Raw genomic sequence first — 18,961 nt, 5'->3', positions numbered from 1 at the left:
ACACCCAGGCTCCGGCACTGCAGAAGGATGGCCTTTGCAGCTGTACTTAGAGGGACGTCGAGACCCGAAAGGGATCTTCCCTTCACAGTTATGGGCGCGGAGCAAATGTTTTATACTTTTAAGCATCCCCATCACTTCTTGAGGAGGCCACGGTGCTTTTGCACACCGGAGGGCTGTCCCACTGCAGCCCCCTGTGCGGAGGTGGCTGACCCAAGGCAGGATCCAGCTGGCTGCCCAGAAGTGGGCAACAAGGACTTCTTTGGCCAAGGACGTCCGAACAAACTGATGTGCATACAAAAGACTTTTTGTAGCTTTTTATTGCCTATAGGGAGTAGGTGGGTCTTTCCTTAAAGACACATCTGAAAGAATTTTTTTTAATCCCCATCTCACTTTCCATTTTGCTCGACCCAGGCAGTAAGCTGCCTTTCAGCCAAGCAGCTATTGCAGTGACAAATATTGTGTGAAACAATTCCCAACTCACCTGTTGAAACTGTAAGAGAGTTTCCCTTGTAAAGGCAAAGCTTTAAAAGGTCACTCACTTTCTCAGAAATTTTGTTACTTTGTACATCTGAATTAAGGTGCTTGAGTGAATGTTCTCCAAGAGAATACATTTGGGAGGGTGAAATTAATGTTGAGATTAATGTCAATTATTTTTTATGTTCTCATGTATTCTTTATGTCCTCACATCTATAAGGCTTCACTGTCCAGGGCACTGCACACCATGTGAGGTGGCTCCTGTCTCAGTGAGGGTGTACATGAAGTGAGTACACAAGAAGTAAAAAAAATGAGATTTTTTTTTTAAAAAACTCACCCTTGCTATTATGAAATTTAACAGAGAAATCAAATTCAAAATAATCTCATTTCACTTTGCAACGAATTGAGAACTAACTTCACAGACAGGATAGAATTTGAATTTCCTAAAACATTTGGCATTTTAAGACACTCTAACTTAAGAACTAGATGCAACAAATGTCACGTGAACTTTAAACACATTAAGGATGGATAACTAACAGATCACAAAAAGCAGTAGTCCAAGGAGGGTAACCCCAAAGGAAAATATTCCTAGAGAGGTTGCAAACAGTTATAAGCCTATTGCATGTTTTTAACAATGATCTGGAAATTAAAAAAAAAAAAAAAAAATCACTATTGGTGCCCTGTTTCAAAAAGAGGATATTGAAACATTGGGGAAGCTGAAAGAAAGAGCTGCAGAATGATCTTGAGAGTAGGAGGAACTCCCTCAGAGAGGGAAAGGCAGGTTTTGTATCAGCCAGCAGGACACAATGCAGAGATACCCCAAGGCTGACTTGGGATGCAGCACACCTATGTCAGTACAGTAATTAGTCATGGAGATGAAGATGGACTAATTAACCCTGATGAAAAGCAGGGTTAATCAGGCTCAGGCTGTGTCATGCACCTATCTGGCTTTTTTCCATGCTGCTGTTAAGTAAGTTTCCCCTGTAAAACAGACTGAAACCTCTTCCATCCTGCTCTGTTTCATTTCCAGCAAAAAGATCTTAGAAACCATGGGAGCAAAACCAAAGATATCTCTGGAAAACCCAGAGGGATCCCATGAGCTGATATTCTAGTGTTCTGGAGTTAAACCACAGTTACAGCTGCCACACACGTGGAGGGCTAATAATCTAGGTTTAAACATGCAACACTGTACCTGAAAACAGAGTTACACCGTGCCCTTTCAGGTCTTTCCGGTGCACAAACACAATGAACGTGCTCATAGGTGAAAAACATGGCCCATTCCTCCTCTTCCACCACCCAAAATTGCTCTAAGATGCACCACCAGCTGTTTTTTCCATAGGAGTGAATCTTTTTCTCTTATCCATTTCCTAGAACTTTGTTCCATACAAGCAAATTCACCACTTCTGAGCGTAATCAAGACTCTCCTGATCTCAACACCAATTCTACCCTAGTGACTCAGTCTGAAGGTTCATTGCAACAGTAGGAGCCTTTTATTATCAAAAGGAAGATAATCCCAAGCATCTTCTGAGCTGCTGTGACCAGTTTCTTCATCTATCACAGCTCCACAGTGCAAGGCTGCTATTGTGAAAGACTGAGCTTGGGATCTGCCTGTTGCAGAGCTGCGAGAAGAGAGCCTTTGGCAGCTACCTTCCCCCAGAAGACCTCTAGGATTCTTGATGATGAGGAACCACCCTCTCAAGACAATCCCTGCAAAAGACCATTTGCAGGAAAGTGTCGAACAGTTGCAAAAAACATGTCTGGAAGGGATCTCAAAAGGCTCTCTTGCACTGCCCTATCCTATGCAAACAGCTAGCAGCCACTTCCCATCTTATGAAACACTGGGAGAAATTGCAAGGCCATCTTTCAGGAACAGTCAAGGCAGGTGAAGATGAGTGAGACAGGACAGTCAGCAGCAGCTCCAAGAGAAAATGAAAGGAAAGTTGGGCAACATGACTACTACTTAGGACGAATATACATGGTTCTGTGAATTAGCAGCTCAGAGGACTCGTTTGACCACCTGAAACAAAGATGACCTGATTCAGGGGTATTTTCTATTGATGGTGAAAACTGTATAGATTTTTACAACACTGATAGTAACTTAAGAAACTTATTTTCAAAGATTAGTGAAGAAAGCCAGTTAAATAAAAACCTCATAGTGGACAGAAAATCAAATCAGAGATGACAACCTTTAATAATCAAGCTAAGCAAGACCAATAAAATGGATTAGCTATTTACCAGAGAAATTCCAGTTCAAGGGATTGCTGTTCTGCCAGACAGAATAAAACCATACAAATACTGCTTTGAATCACATTTTAATGTGCTACATATTTCATTATTATCTTACACAACACCATATTAATTTATACGGAATATATATATATCAATTGTTAAAGTAACAAGGTAACAAAACTAAACACAAATTTGCTGCTTTGAAGTTTGTTTTGGATTAAATCTCTGATAAATTCCAATCTGTTCATCTGAACAGTCACATAAATGGGATGGAGTCCAGCATGTCCTCAGGATGATGAGATTTCTACTGCAAGTATCACTAGCAAGTATCAAACATCTTGATCTCACCACATAATAGACAACCCAAGAAATATCACGTGGAAGGTTGACGCTAGTGAGCGGTGGCTAATAATTCCGTTGCTTCCTCCGTGCTACTGCCAAGCGCAAGGCCTGAATAATCAACTTCTCGTTATTCAGGACATTGTAATCAGTCAGTTTCACCAGTTTGTCAAAATTCTCTTCACTGAAACACACCTCCCTTGTCGTAAATGGGGAGAGGATGCTGGAGACATCAACTTTGCCTTCAGCCATCTCTTCAGGACTCCTTTCCACACCTGAGGGACAAACCGCAAGGAGATGCACCAATAAGGTTTTACTGCAGTATGTGACTCATATCAGTCATTTAAATAATTACATGTAGAAAAGGGTGATTTGGAGGGAAAGATATGATTTGCCAGAGGGACGTAAAAGTAGTCTAGCAGCATTGTATACTTCAGCCTCTGGATCAAGCCTCTGTCCAAAAAATTATGTAAACCCAAACAGCTGGAAATGAGAACAACATTGATTATCAGCAGCAGCACTTGGAGACCACTCCTTGGACAACATAAAGTCTTTGTTACCCAAACTAGAAAAGTGCAAACAAAAGGAAAACAAGATACTCTTGTACTGGATGAAATAACAACCCTCTCACTGAAAGTTTAGGAGAAATGATGGCACTCAGAGGACATAGTTCATATTAAAAACAAAGATCTCTGTCCACTTAGTCCTCAGTCCGGGAGATTACTTTTAAATATGTGAACAAAACCCAGATGAATGGGCTACCACCAAAATCTCCAGAAGGTTTTCCCTCCATCTTTGTTTGCAAGCAGCAGCACACAGCAAGTCCACATCTGTAGAATAAAACATATTGTGATGAGGACCTACCACCTATGCTGTACGTATTTGGGGAGTTTTACCTTCATACTATCTCTAGTAAGTCCTACAGATGAAATGCCTATTTTGATCTCAAATGTATTAGGAAAGCTTCTGGAGTTCTCATAGTTCAGACGTACTGACACAGACCAGTTATTTTTGTCAGTAATGAGACTGATAATGCCAGCATTGGAAAGAAAGTCAGAGATGACAGTGAGACATTAGATATGGAGAGGACACACTAGGCAAGTGACTTTTTTACTAAAATTGCTAGCCACAGATGACTCACCAGGAGCTTTATACTTCTTGAAGGTGTCATTTACTAGGGGGAAAAAAAGCACTGTTGGAGCTTGTGGACTGTCAGCATCTTCAAACACGTAGCATTCCTTCAAGTTTTCCCTGTCTTCCTCACTTATCTCAATTTTGGGAAATGGAATTCCTTGCCCCGAGATGTACTTTGCAATCTGATCCAGAGGCTGGATGAATGAATAAAATAAATAAAATTAATACAAAGAATCAAAATTCAAAAAAGATCCAGAGACCTGGATTTTTTAAACTCCAGCAGCTAACATGAATATTCTAAGGCTTGAATCTTCCTGCAAGATGTTAAGTTTCAGACGGAAACAGCCATAACCACACCAGACATTGCAGCTTATTTTATTTTCTGCATTGCTTTAGGCAAAACAATAAAACAGTCACTTTCTTTGAGCTTGAAAATGGAGCCAAAAGCCGCAGGACTGATTTTTTAATTCCAATGAAACAGGTTCAGAAGGGGAAGGCAAAGAAACTGCAAGAATGGAGGAGGACCACATCAGTCCAGATTATTCTGTGTCATTGCCTTGACTTCTTCATTAGTTATCGCTTTCCCAGTCTTTCTGTCCTCTGTGTATTGCTTGATAATGACTCCCTATTAAGAAATACATTTATCAACATACCTTATGACCTCATGAAAAAAAACTTTAACAGCTATATTTACTACATGCCGATGTCTACTTTTATATTATTCTCACTATACATGCAACACTAATTATATTTTCGTTATTAATCAAGTCCAGCATCAGCCAGTACATTTCCCTAAGACTGATATGAGATAAACAGGCCCAGAAACACATAGAGTTTACCATTTAATCTGTTAAAATATTGCCAGGACTTTCCATTGCCTCTGTAACTTGCTCAGTTCAAAGAAAAACAAAACCAGCATTAGAGCTCCAGAATGCTCCTCAGTCAGCTCCTCAAAAACTCTTCGATCCACTGCAGTGAAGACCTTGATGATTTTAAAATGCCTCCTTCCATCACTGTCTTCTAATATCCTTCTTAGTTACTGAGAAATAAACCACCTAATAATCTAAATAATAAATCAGATAATAATCATCTAATTCCCATTCCAGTACTGTAAAGTTAGTTGGTTTAACTGACAAGTGCTAGAGACCAAAAGACCATGAAGGAAAAAGATCTCAGATACCATGGCTTTCCTTACCAGTGTCTGGGACCCTCCACTGTAATTCAAATGCAAGATGACATCCACCTCCCTCTTCGATCTCAAAAGTGGTGGGTAGCTGGTATTGATGAAAAAACCAGTATCAACCAGGGAGAGCTCATCATTTGCTGTTTCCATCAGTTTATTTGGAAAGGAGTCTATCACTGTGTCTGAAACACAAACATTTCTCATTCCAACAAATAAAAAATGAGATTGACTGCTCCTCTGCACAAAGTTAAAGAGTGAAGAATGGAGAATTCTCCATGCCTTCCTTTGACTCACTAGGAGCACTGATTTACAGGAATAAGTGACACACTACAGCTTTTTCCTTCCTTCCCTGACAACTCAAGCAGCTTTGGCCCTAAGGAGAAGATCCCTCCTGCCTCCTCAGGCTGAGCTCACCTTATCCACTGGAACACAATCGCCAGAAAATCAAATTCAGTTTCACCCCTCACCTCACCCCTCGACCCCCCCCAAAATGAAATGCTGTTCAAATCTGGCTTCCATGTCTTCCATTTGTGGAAGGGAGAAGTGGAATTTCAGAAGTCAGTCTTGTTTCTTCCTCCTTGTTGGACATCCTAAATGAATTCCCAAACCTAAACCTCCTCAAAATGTTACTGAAAAACATGCAGTGTTACTGTGCCTTTCCAGGTAGAAAATTCTTCACTCTCCAGGTACTTGCTATGCATCTGGAAGCCTCTGATAAAATTGGGATACTGTGCAATGGTTGGGCGTCCTGTTAAGACATCTCGCAGAGCACAGGAGAGGGCACTTGAGGGAGTGAATAGACATGTGTCTACTTCATAGGGATTCATGGACAGAAGGGGCTCTTCCTCTGCAAGAAGGAAAGAAGTTCTGAGTTTAGGATGGTTTTCTGAAATGATCAATATTTTAAAAAAATGGAGTAACTAATAACCACAGTTGTCACCATCCCCCAGCCCAAAGGTAAATCAAACATAGTTATAAGCCCTTAAAGTCTATGCTACCAAATAAAACTCAGCATTAGACAGTGAATTAAATGACAGCTATCTGCAGTTATCAAGCTGCCAGGCAGTAAGCACCACCTCCCACTCTAGGCTTCCTCGAATGATGCCCAGTTCTATTGCAGCGTGTGGTGGAGGGAAGAGCCGGGTCCCAAAACATACAGGAGGGCAACACCGGCCTTTGAACAGGACACCTTCAGAATGCATGTGAACATCACCCTGCTGCAAACATTAGCTAAGTTAGGAGGCCAGTCACTCCAGGTTCCCTGTGCAATTAACACCAAGAGCGAGCTTTCTCCACAGGCAGTTTAGTGGAGAAAACAGCCCTCTGCAAGAGCTGTTGTCTATACTGATGGTATTAGTGGCCAAGGAGGACCATATCCTAACTTAACAATCTTAAGATGTGTTCTAAATACAACATGATTTTTACATCTGCTGGAGACTGGTTTTGTGCCTTTAGAAAAAGGCACGGCTTTGCCAAAGCTTTGCCAAAGAAGCACGGTTTAGTTCTTCTAAATCAAGCAGAAAAATTTCTTAGCTGACATCTCTGCTTTGCTTTCCTCATCTCTTTCTGTCTGACTTCGGCAGCATCTCTTTAGGCATTAGACCCCTGCACAGAATATAAACAATATATACTGGTGGTAAAAAAAAACACAAAAACATCTCACCAATATCTTTTACTCTGTCTCTGGTCCATCTACTCCAGAAGTCCTCTGAATCAGTAGCCAAATTCCAGACATACATCACATCTATGGAAAATATACTACTCCACATGCCTGTAAAGTGAAAGAGAGAATAGAAACTGATTGATGGAGTAGTCTTGGAAGAATTTTAATTGATACATACCTTCAGTCCTTCCCCTTGGATACTTCCTTTCTGTCTGGATGGATATCTTCGTGGGCTTAATTCCCAAGTATGTCCTTGCTAATGCAAACTCACACCTGATCAACCTGTTTGCTGGTGTCTTCCCAGTGCTGTACACTACAGACCACATACTCACTCGTGCCAGCTGCCTCTCAAGTAGGCCACCTTTCCCTCTAGGCAATAGTCACCTTGCATATAGCAGATCCGAGTCTCTGAGAGCCTCTTCACCATCCTTCCCATAAAGAATTCACTTCCAAAATGTTCTGCGCGAATAGATGCTCCGTATTTCAGGAGACTGACTTCGTAAGGAGTGAACTCCAGCCACTCTACGGCAACAGCAGGCAGATCATGAAAAGGCAATATGTTAACTATTGCTAAACAGAAGACTACTACAGAGCAGGAAAAAATCATAAGAAAGACACTGGCTAGTTCATAATATGCCATTCACCAGCTATAGCTGTATCTATATTGCCTCAGTACTAATGCCATAAGGTCCTTTCACATCAAGGGAGAGCGGTCCCAGGCTGTGATACAGCAATCTCCAGCAGAAAAGCCCTGGTCTGAATAAAACCATAAGCATTCCCTGCAGCTAATCTTACCCAAAAGGATGCATTGCTCATGTATAACTTGTTCCCTGTAGGGCACCAGTGACAGAAAGCTTAGCATTCACTTGGTGTTATGTACTCAGCTGCTCACATTAAACAAATACTGTGGAAATTAATAGTAGAGGAAGCAGTGATTTTCCTGCCACTGGACCCAAAATTTCAAAGTTTTCCCTTTAATTGTTCAAAATAAGACCCTGTGGAACCATCATAAGAATTAGTTTCATTATAAGGTTTTTGTGACCAGGATAAATTTTGAGTTAGGCATCTTCGGTGGTATAACTATATTCTCGCTCCTGGCAATGTAGAGAACTCAAATTCTAAAGACTAAACATGTTTGGATTTTTTATTTTTAAGTGTTAGTCACTATTATCTGAAATTTTAAAAGGGATTTTTTTTCCAATTAGAATGGAAGAACTATTGTATTATTAAAGCTGATTACATGCATTTAGTTTTAGTTCAGATTACTTAAACTATAAAGGTGTTAAGAAATCTAAATCATAACCATTACCTCTGAACGCCTGAGCACTATAGTTGGACTTGAGGTTGATGGCCACATAGATGGGCAATGGGTTCTGACCGTTATCCACTGCCTGCCGTTGGTCTGAGAGTCTATGCTCGTCTTTCTGGTTTTGATTAAAAATGGTTAATGGAATGAGGTGAAAACCAAATTGCACTTGAAATAGTATAATGTGAATTATCAGCTTTCTCCAGGTTCTCCTTCCCATTCTCAGCTCACTGGGTTGTTCAGAAATATCTGCCATGGGATATTCCAAACTTGGCAAGTATCCCATAAGAAGCACCTACACCCTATGTGGGTTCTGAGATTCGAGATATGCAGAGAGGTTAACAGTAGATTCAGCAAGGAAAAAAAAAAACATTCCTGGGAAGAAATATGTGGCTAAGTGAAAGGTAAGGTACTTTCATTGGCTGGATCTCAGCAAACAGAGTTGATCATATTTTAAGATACTTTGCAAGTATATTCATATGCAAGAACATATTCTATTGCACATGACAGTTTAAAACTTCCTTGTATAAACATAAACCAGAAGAAAACTACTTAAATTATACTCTTTTTAAAGTACCAAAATTTCTATCACTCTTTCTTAAAAGTTAATAACATATTTAGAGAATGGTCTTTCCTGCTATTTGCATCATCTCCATATGCAGTATATAGCTAAGTCACTTTATAAATGCATATCTTCATTTATGCTGGTGAAGTAAATTATTTCAAATTTTTAAGTGCCTCTTCTTGTCAGAATATCAAATGGCCAAAGTGATTAGTTCACATTTCAAAATAGTTCTTTCTCAGGATTTTACTTTGTTTAAGAAGAAAGAACACCTTTGATTGCAATGCCATGACTCCTTCAGTTCAAGGTCAACCTCACTTTAAAGAAAGAGTAGTGTTTTAATAATGGATCTGAATATACAGAATTTAATCAACCACTAAACTAATTATTTGCATTAGTAGTACTGAATGGCATCCCAGGATTTATTTTCTTCTCCTTTATAGCTATGGAAGTTCATCAGGTTTCTGGAAAAAAGGAGTAATACCTTATCATGTAGCATGGATTCAATGACAAGCCCCCAAAGGTCTATGAAAGAAGTGTTACGTCCTTCTTTAATTCTCTCCATCAGGTCATTATAATAGTACTTCAGACAATCCAAAGAAAAACAGCAGATCTTGGATTTGGTTACTTGCTTGCGAGCTTCCTTGATTGCGTCCTCCAGATATTTTTGTGACCAATTAGCATCTTCATACAAGTTTGCCATTGTCCTGAAGAAACATTAGAAGAAAATAATGAAAGAGGAGTAATGCTGCGGTTTGGCTTCAGAGAACTTTTGTGCAACCTGTTTGCCTGTTTCTTAATTTTTATGGGGCTCACAACTAAAAGTTAAACACACCTAAAATACTCTCATTTCAAGATCAAACAAAACCTCCAAGCTTTCCTGGGTTTGATGATAAAAGTTTGTGTGGGGTCAAAAACAATCTGAGAAATTCAAGGGAGAAAAAAAAAACAAAAAACAAAACACCCAAGGCTATTAAATACAAAGACTCCACTAGTCCTCAGAAACTCAGTTTCTTGGAAGATGAGGAGTATTCTATGGAGCAGTCACTACTAGTTTGCTCTCGTCCTACATTTGTTCCCAAGTATCTGCGAATGCCTCCTGCCAGCAAGAGAACTGGGCAGTTCTTGGGTCTTGGGCATGTCCTGGTACAGCCATTCTGAATCGTCTCCTTGAAATCATAACACAGACAGGTACACTCAGATCTCCACATACATACAGAAAAGTTCAAATTTTGGCAAATACTTAGACAAACCTGCCATTAATGTTTGAGCTTATATAATGGACTGACACACAATTCAGTGCAAAAAACCTCTCCACTTCCAACCAACTGTAGAGGAGTGGAGCTACCTAGAACCCACTTGATTAAATACTTAAGTTATTTTAAGTATGACATCATCTGTTGTATGCCCACTGGGAGAAGAGAGCACTTTATAATGAGCAACCATAGCTGCAGTCTCTCCGAGCTCAGTAACTTGGTGTCATTTGTTGGACTGTATGCGACAATATTAATTCCACTAGCCCCAAATACATCTTTTACCAGAGGGAGATGCACTTTAAATCCAAAATGGAAGTGAGAATAACCAGCAAATGGCAGGCATAAATTCTTCTTCCCATCTTTCTTCAATTTCCAGTCTAAAGACAAATTCGTTGCATTCAGTCTAAGGTATAATTGATAAAATATGAAAAGGGAATAGAGCATTTACATGAAAATATCAGGCATAGACTGTGTCCGTGTGGTGACAAAAGCAGCTGATGAATGTGACAATTGATCTCTTAGTATGTTTTGTTTCTTTTGCTCTAGGTGGACACAGAGGAGATTGTGGGGAAAATGGAAATACTTTTGCTTTACTAAGTGCCATATAGGCTGATGGCGCTGTACAAATAGTCAACAGGATTGAGCAGAGAGTACAAACATAAACCCTGTCTGGGTCATTCTCACCATGTGGTACCCGATAAACCACCGATGTAGGAAATGCAGTCTAACAGATTGAGTTTCTGGAGACCGAGCAGGCTGCCATACATCGCTGTCAGTGATCTCGTCCCTCCCCCTGTAGTTGTGATGGCCACCACCGGCACCTGTTCAACACAGCAAGGCAGGAGAGAAAGCCACGCACGGATTAGAGGCAAGCACTTCTCCTTACTGCAGAAATCAGATAACAGGTTACAGGCACCGACACAAGCAGTGACATTACTTTGCACAAAAAGGATGTGATTGTTGCAAAAGGCTGCTATTGCCACCACCTGACTGATGGGAGAAGGAAGGCTTATGTCCTACCCACTCAGATTGGCGCGGGGGGGGGGGGGGGGGGGGAGGCTGGTTACTTAATATATAATTGGAATCAACCTCATCACCCTGGAATTCTTCTCAGAGTGTATTATTAGAAGCCGTCATAGAAAATACAGGATTTACCATGCCGGAGCAGATTAGGGATCTGTGATTCTGCCTCTAACAATCACCGGTGTCTCAGAAGAATGCACAGAACCCTGTAATCAGCCAGACCGCACAATAGCCAAAGCCTTCTGGCCTCAGGCCACTAATTACTATATGTCCTGAAGCACAGTCATCGATAGGGCTTCCCCCCCTCCAAGGTCCAAGTGTAATTCAAGAGACAGACTATTCTTCTCTTAATCTTTTCCTGATCTAGTACACCCTTTGCTTCCGTTAGCATCTTGGGTTGTGTGGATGCTTACATGCCCTATGGAAAATGTCTATTTATACCTTTCAAGTACTAGCTTCTAATTTCATCAAGTGATTTGCTGTTCTAAAGTCAATGAAGACAGTTTGAAGAAAATATTTCTCCCATTCTATGAAATAAAAAAACCCCTCACACCTCCCCCTGAAAAAAACACGCAAAACCCCAGAAGAGGTGTTCTTCCTACCCTAAACTCAATAAGAACTTAAAATCTAGGAAACTTTATAAAATAATAATGAGGAAAAATCTGATCATCTAACTAAAATTAGAATAATTTCCAAAAGTTATATTTTGGTTTTTACATTTTCTAATCTTTTTCATTATAAATTAAAATTCTAATGATTTTTTTTTTTTCAGTTCAAATGTAAGTCAGTTAACAAGGTAGAGGGGATTTTTTCCACAATTTTGAAGTTAAATACATGAATAACAGAGCCAGAGTAATTACACCTTTTCAAAAAACAGCTTTGGTCTTACCATTTTGGTCATACCACCTGAACCATTTTTCCCTGTGTCAGGAAACTCTTAGACAGCTATTTAAAAATGCTCTTTCCAGCTTTCTTGAAAACTTTATTTCCTATATTATTCTCTGCTCTGAAATCCAAAATACGATTTTTTTAACTCTGTAGCCTGTCCACAGCACTATTTCCTTCAATTGTAAACTAAAGAGGATTCTTGTTGTTGGTATGTTTGTACTTTTCTGATTTTCAACAACCCAGTTAGGCATAAGCAGTTACAAAACTTATGACTGAATTTTGGAGGCAGGAACAGCCAGCTACAGTGATAAAGCTACACTTCAGTCAGCTATTTAATCTATACAACTCAACGATGCTGTAAGAGTCACTCTTCCAGCTTGATGGCTTTATTCTAGTAGTCAGATTTCCCAACAATACATCTTTTCTGCTGCAGAAACCACCCAAAGTATTTTTATTCAGATATCTGTGTGAAAATTTTGCTTTCTGCCCTCAAAATCCTTTACAAATGCTACGACCACCACCTTGCTTCTGTTACCAAGCTAAGGCACACTATTTCCCAGGCAGCATCCCCCAGCTGTTCCATGTCTGCCCACTATAAATTTTCCTCCTCAGACCCATGAGCAATATCAAGAATAAAAAGGAATGGGTTGAATTGAGGAGCTGTTGAGAAGTTTTGGGGGCTGTAAGGGCGTTATCCTGCTTTCCCCGCTCTGCTGCATGAACTAGCTACTGCTTCTCTTGCTCATCTCTTGCCCTAGGTGGCCAGGCCTGCCCCAGAATAGCAGGATTAAACAAACTGGTTTTTCATTTGTGGTTTCAGTTTGTGAGCCAGGCCCCGATCCCCGGAGAGGAGTTGCTACCAGGGACTGCACTGGCTTGCCTCATGCTCTTTCAGATCCTCCTCCAAATGAAGAATCTTTTTCAGAGCAGCTGCAACATATTTCTTCCTTTTCTGCAGGAAGTCCTGCTCCTCCGTGCACAGGCTAAACCCCAAGCGCACATCCAGGTCTCCTGAGCTGAAATAGACAATGGCACAAATCAATGCACATGTCATTTATAGCTGATTTCAAGACCTATAGGGCAGGTAGTCAGTAAACTCCACAAATCATCTGTAAAACAGGCTATTTCCAAGTCTGAATACTGGTCAAGGAACAGAAGAAAAAGGAGCATTGCTATTGCCAGCAGGGAATAGTAGTGACAACGAAGAGGAGTTTCCAAGGTACTTCAGATTTCTTGTGAACACGGGCACAAAGACAAGACACACAAGTCAGGGAAAGATCACCAAAAGGGGTAATTTCAGGAGTAATTTTTTCTGTACCCATTCTTTTTTATCACCATGACATCCTGGAAAACTCAAGTGATGCCACCATCACCTGTTCTCAGGTTTTGACAGCTCACTAACAGTATTCAAAGCGAAGGTCCTAATGAGCTGTGTGATGGAGCTTGAACTGCAGAGCAAGCATCATCCCCTACTCAGCCTCTGTCCTGTGAAATCCAGCCTTTCACCTGTGTGCTGAACAGATTTCTAGATAAGCATTTGCAAGCTTCATCCTGCAAATACATAAGAATATCCATCATTTTTTTCCACGTGGGGAGCCATATTGAATTTTCTCCCTTGAGAAAAGTGAAGCACAAGCCAAAAAATTTGCAGAAAAAAAGGTACAAAACCAATCAAATGGCAGCTAATATTTTGTGCCTACAACACCACAAATACACTTCTTACTGAGAAAAGCACTCAATATTGACCAAATCTTCTGGGTCACATCGCACTCTGGTGGCTGTAAACTCTATCCTGAACATTACTTTCACCAATATTTCACAGACACGAATGTTTCAAGGGTTAATGTTAGTAACCTCTCTTCTCCAGCAAATTTGGTATATCACAGTGTAATTTTTAAAACAGAATAACGTCAACTGATTGACCTTATGGAAACAAACAGCTTTTTTAGTGCTAGATTAAAATTTCTCTTGCTCTCTCTATAAATCTGTATCTGTTAGATTTACATTTCAATACATTTTGCTGTGGGCTGAGATTGAGTAGGTAGCTTTTCTTCCCATGCTCTGAATTTCATTTACACAAAGTGCTCCCATGCTCTGAAAATCCACCTTGCTTCCCTTCTGTATATCACCCAATATTAAGGATGCTGTGAACCATAAGAAGTTTTCAGCTGTACCATAAAACCTCACTGTCTTCAATTGTAGCTATCACTGGGGCAATTCTGTTCCTGCGAGTGGGTTGACAGAGGTGCAGCTGGTCAGGTTTCAGCTCCCATTCTGCTCAGTGAAGCAGAAGGGGAAGAAGCCAGGCTGCCCTGTGTTTTGGTGACTTGGCAAAGTTAAAGAGGGAGAGAGTTTATTTCAGTCATCATGCAGATCTGACTACTGGCATAAATGGGCAGCAAAATTAATATGCGAGTACTGTAGTTTTACTCATGTCTAAGAACAGTAATCATAAAATAGGCTCAGTTACTCTGAAGAAACCTACCAAGGCTCACAAACTCGTATGGAACTGCATGATCTTGTAACTGCAGCAGACTTGCACTTACCTCAGGCACCACGTGAGTACAGGACAAAGCACTCACGCGGCATGTGTTCATCTCTCCACCTATCATAGAAAAAAACCTAGATAACTAGTTTACAGTAATCCTGGATGATAGGACAAAAAGAGGCTATCTTACCATTTTCTCGCTGTCAAGCACAAGTGAAAGGAATGATCCTAGAAATCCAGAAAATGAAGCTAATTACCACCAAATTTTAAAATATTTCTTTCCTTCAAGCTCAGGCAATGCTCATTCAGTAAGAGAGGAGGTTCTCAAATAAAAATTCATGTAGCTAAGGACGTTATTTTGGTACAATTAACCAAAGTCTCACTCCCTGCTCTAGAATCAAATTCTCTCTTATCTAACAAGCCCATCTGTTTGGGGTAGTTAGTATGCCATGAGCTTGCACGTTACACCAGCTCACATTGTGCACACTTAGAAAGAGCAACAAGAATGAGACAAGTAACCTTATTTTAGAAAAAAGAAAAAAAATTACATACAAAACACTCTCAATATCAATATTTAGACATGTTAAGATCTGAATTAAGCTTGTGTTCTGGATGTTGTTTTTTTTTAATTCCTAGCCATTCTGCAATTACCCCAATACCCAAAAAGAAATTTTTGAATGTATGTGCATATGACAGTCATTTTTGTTCCTTGAAACCACTTAATGCTAATTTTGGAATGCAGGTTTGCAATGATTTTCATATTATTATAATTATTGTTAACACCAGCTTCCTTAAAAGTGAATATGACAGTCTTAATTTTTTTTAATGTTTTCAATAAATAGCTGTACAATTTTACACAGTGATTTTGTTCACTTGGTAACTTTATTTCTAGCAGGACAGCATTGAACACATTTTGAAAATATTTATTTCAAAAGGTTCACAGCACTCACCTCTTCTACTATTATTTCCTTCTGCAAAGGGAGTGAATTCAAAGGGAAGGAAAGGACCCCAGATCTCTCCGTTTCATTTTTCTCTGCCAGCTGAAACAATGTAAAAAGTGGTAGGGATGCGCACATGAAAGGTTTGTCATCTCCAGAACTTCTACTAAAAGGGCTAGTTCAGTTCACTGGTTACATTAATTTCTTCTTCTAATTTCATTAAGGTTAATGATAACATCCAGAAGGGGAACATACCTCTTCTGGTAATGTGATATCCAGTCTCGTCTGGTCATTTATGACGCAGTGAAATATGATGATCCTAAGGCTAGGGTCAGAGTCCAGCAAAACTTTCTGGCTTCCTTCATGGGATCCTTTCACTGTAAATGTAAGCTCCTGGTCTAACCATGGAGGCAGAAAACAAAGAGAATTTTAACTATTCCAAGCAAACACACATAACTAATAAAATCCACTTCCACGCTTTTTGTCTGATTTTCCTTACACCACGATGATTAAGTAGACTTTGGGTGGCTAAAACAGATTGAAAACTGATATAAAACATCTCAGTGGATTTGTATAAATCATTAATATACAGAAATCACATATTTTTTAAATACTGTAGTGTGCTATTTGGTATGTGATTTCCATAAATAAATAAACCAAGATTTAGATTTAAAGAAGTATCAGCTTAAAGGCATTTTGGATTATTCATATTGAATAAGAGAGTAATTTATTTGATGTCAGTCTGTTCTGGTTCATTGTATACGTTTTATTGTATGTTGGGTCTGCTACAATAATCAAATGATTCAAACCCAAAAATCAAGCAGACTACTTAACATGTGCCCTTGCGTCACCAAAACTGAAACAACCTGTCAACCCAAAGGCTGTGTTCCTTGTACAGAAAAGCCTTTACGTTTACAGAAAGATTGTATGCTGTTCTCTTGCAAGATCAGGGCCAAGATACATATAATTTTAGGTCACAGACCTCTCCTCCCCACATTACATTTCAGTCTGAAACTTCTTACAATGTAACTCAGCCATTGCTACAATTTTCTTTATAAAGGTCAATTTTCCGTTCATGAATTATCTCAAAACAGCCACGATTTTTTTTACAATTTGCCCCATAAGTAGCTTTACACAAGCTACTGTTTATTTGAATGAACTTAAAGACTAGTGAAGAGTCCTGTTACATTTTACAGGCAAAGTCCTGATTTGGTGGTGGTTTGCATTTTGTGCAGACCCCTTTGATATAATTTTACATTTAAATTTAAGAGCTTAAGTTTATTATTTTTGCTCAAGCAACCAAAAAAAAAAAAAAGATACCTCTTTCAGAACCAATTTAAGATTTGCCTTGGAACTAAATACTTGACTAACTTGAATTTTGACAGATACAATCTTTCTGCAAGGTAGGGCATGGCGAAACCAGGTATTATGAAACACAGCTAGAGTAACATGCACAACAGATTATTAATTTTTCAACATCTGTTATAATGACTGTATCACAACACAAAAACAATAGGTTAATGAAGCAATAACCTCACTTGTGGATTGCTGCTTCAGCTTCCCCGTATCCACTCTAACCTCCAAACAGGAAACCTCACGTGCCTGTAGTAAGAGACGATAAATGACGATTGAGAAAACTGTAAATGTCATTGCCATTGATTCATACTGTTCTCAACCAAACCCTCTAGTTGATCAATGAGCAACATAATTATTATCTATTACTGTGTCTTCAGATAACATGAGGACAATAGTGAGTGGTATTTTTTCTAAGTTTGAAAGTAAAGAGAAGCAACTTATGAACTGCTTGAACTTGGAGAGACAATTAAGTAAAGACGATAAGACCTATTCAAAATAATAGCTGTACTGAGATATGGGACTCTTCTTACGAGTATTTCATCACTTTTTTCATTAACCCCTGATAGTTCTGAGTATAATGTGGCAATAATGGGTAGGAAATCCAGGTTTATAGAAGAAAGGAGGTGGCACATGCATACTGACAGCAGCCTCACAGCATGGCTTTGCAGAGGTGGCACTGCACTGGAGTGATGGGAAAACAATGATCCTTAGTGACAACAGCAGACCCTTTTTCTCAGTAGGACAGTGTGGGTGATAGCACTGGCTTTGGGACACAGCTCAAAGTTTCCAGTGTTAAAAATATGAACTCTTGTTATGCAGACACAGGAAAGATTGTAAGAAATATACATTACCACTAGAACTCCATTAGTAATAATGCCATCAGGATAGTCCAGACTGAAAAATAAAATGGAAAATACAATGTCATGAGTGGGACAACTCAGATAAATACTTAAGTATACTCAGATAAACATGAGTTAACACGTTACTTATTTTTCCCCCATTAACTTTGACATATCTGACTTTAACATTCTCACTCAAAAATACCTCAAAGCTTTTATCAAGCGTGGTCCTAGACAACGAGCTGAGTTACAAGTTTTTCCATCCACCCATGACAGTATATGAAGCTGGGCTTTTACTCCTGGTTTTTCATACTTGCTTTAGTATGAATTCTGATATGTGAGATACTGAGTTTGAGGAGACCTGGAGGCTGTTACATCCATCTTGATTGTTTTGATCATTACACAGTTAGACCCAAGGTTTTGTACTTGAAAAACTAATACACTTGTCTAGATTTCCACAATTTTCCAAAAATTACCATAACAACAGAAGAAATTGTACTTACCTCTCTAAAGTGATTTACAAAATGCACATGAGATTTCAGTATATCACTATATGTGTAGATGTGTTTCCACTTACCCATCTCGGGGCAGAAGTGGGTACATATACTTCAAATGTCAATTTTTATATTCTTAAATATTTTTCCCTCAGAAAAATCAGGCCATGTCTCATTATGGATATCTTATAATTTACCATTTTATTAAATTGCAGATGTAAATTCATACAGTATCTCAGTAGCACAGATTAGTCCAAAGGGAACACACATACATACATAAAATTATAAGGATTGACTCCTCAACCTGCTGCAGACAGTGTGAGCTGTTTATTCAGATTTTACAAGCTATGGATTATACACTCTGTAGTCTCACATAGTTACATAGTTGAGATACATGTTTCATCTCAGCTGAAACCAGGCGATATGCTTCATTTAAAATCAGACGAATTACATTGTTGTTATCCATTTTAAGACAAGGTTTATCACACCTATTAGATTTCAGTATAAACACACATGAAAATAGCTTTGTAAAATTTCCCATGACAAAGAATTCTCCCAGAATTTCAAAGCTCATCAACAGTTTAAAGTTTCATTTCCAAATCAGTATTTTCCTTAAAGAGAAAAATATGAATTAGCTAAATAGAGTGCAAAACAGTAAAAAAAAAAAAAAAAAACAAAAACAACCAAACAACATCAACCAAAAAAAACCCAGTTATACACTAGAGAAAAAAAAAATTTACTTAAGGATTTTGTAGGATCTTTTTTTGAAAGTGTATTTTAAAAGAGTTC

General features: G+C 39.1%; 1 protein-coding gene across 1 annotated transcript in view; it reads right to left on the bottom strand.

Annotated features, from left to right (window-relative positions):
• Window positions 1-2,668: 2,668 nt before the first annotated feature.
• The window catches only part of LOC104324073 (cytosolic phospholipase A2 epsilon), a 34,595-nt gene continuing 18,302 nt past the window's right edge, over window positions 2,669-18,961 (bottom strand). The window contains exons 7-21 of the mRNA XM_069784386.1: window positions 17,691-17,733; window positions 17,022-17,085; window positions 15,739-15,881; window positions 15,496-15,585; window positions 14,736-14,773; window positions 12,938-13,073; window positions 10,831-10,967; window positions 9,375-9,597; window positions 8,332-8,446; window positions 7,407-7,544; window positions 7,023-7,130; window positions 6,015-6,206; window positions 5,372-5,541; window positions 4,184-4,370; window positions 2,669-3,317 (exon numbers count right to left, since the gene is read on the bottom strand). Of these exons, the coding sequence (XP_069640487.1) occupies window positions 3,109-3,317; window positions 4,184-4,370; window positions 5,372-5,541; window positions 6,015-6,206; window positions 7,023-7,130; window positions 7,407-7,544; window positions 8,332-8,446; window positions 9,375-9,597; window positions 10,831-10,967; window positions 12,938-13,073; window positions 14,736-14,773; window positions 15,496-15,585; window positions 15,739-15,881; window positions 17,022-17,085; window positions 17,691-17,733 (1,993 nt within the window). The 3' untranslated portion in view covers window positions 2,669-3,108. The remainder of the gene's footprint in view (window positions 3,318-4,183; window positions 4,371-5,371; window positions 5,542-6,014; window positions 6,207-7,022; window positions 7,131-7,406; window positions 7,545-8,331; window positions 8,447-9,374; window positions 9,598-10,830; window positions 10,968-12,937; window positions 13,074-14,735; window positions 14,774-15,495; window positions 15,586-15,738; window positions 15,882-17,021; window positions 17,086-17,690; window positions 17,734-18,961) is intronic.

Source organism: Haliaeetus albicilla, chromosome 5 (assembly GCF_947461875.1).
Source record: "Haliaeetus albicilla chromosome 5, bHalAlb1.1, whole genome shotgun sequence".
Taxonomy (NCBI): domain Eukaryota; kingdom Metazoa; phylum Chordata; class Aves; order Accipitriformes; family Accipitridae; genus Haliaeetus; species Haliaeetus albicilla.
The sequence above is the reverse complement of the archived record's forward strand: the minus strand, read 5'-3'. Positions and strand labels throughout refer to the sequence as shown.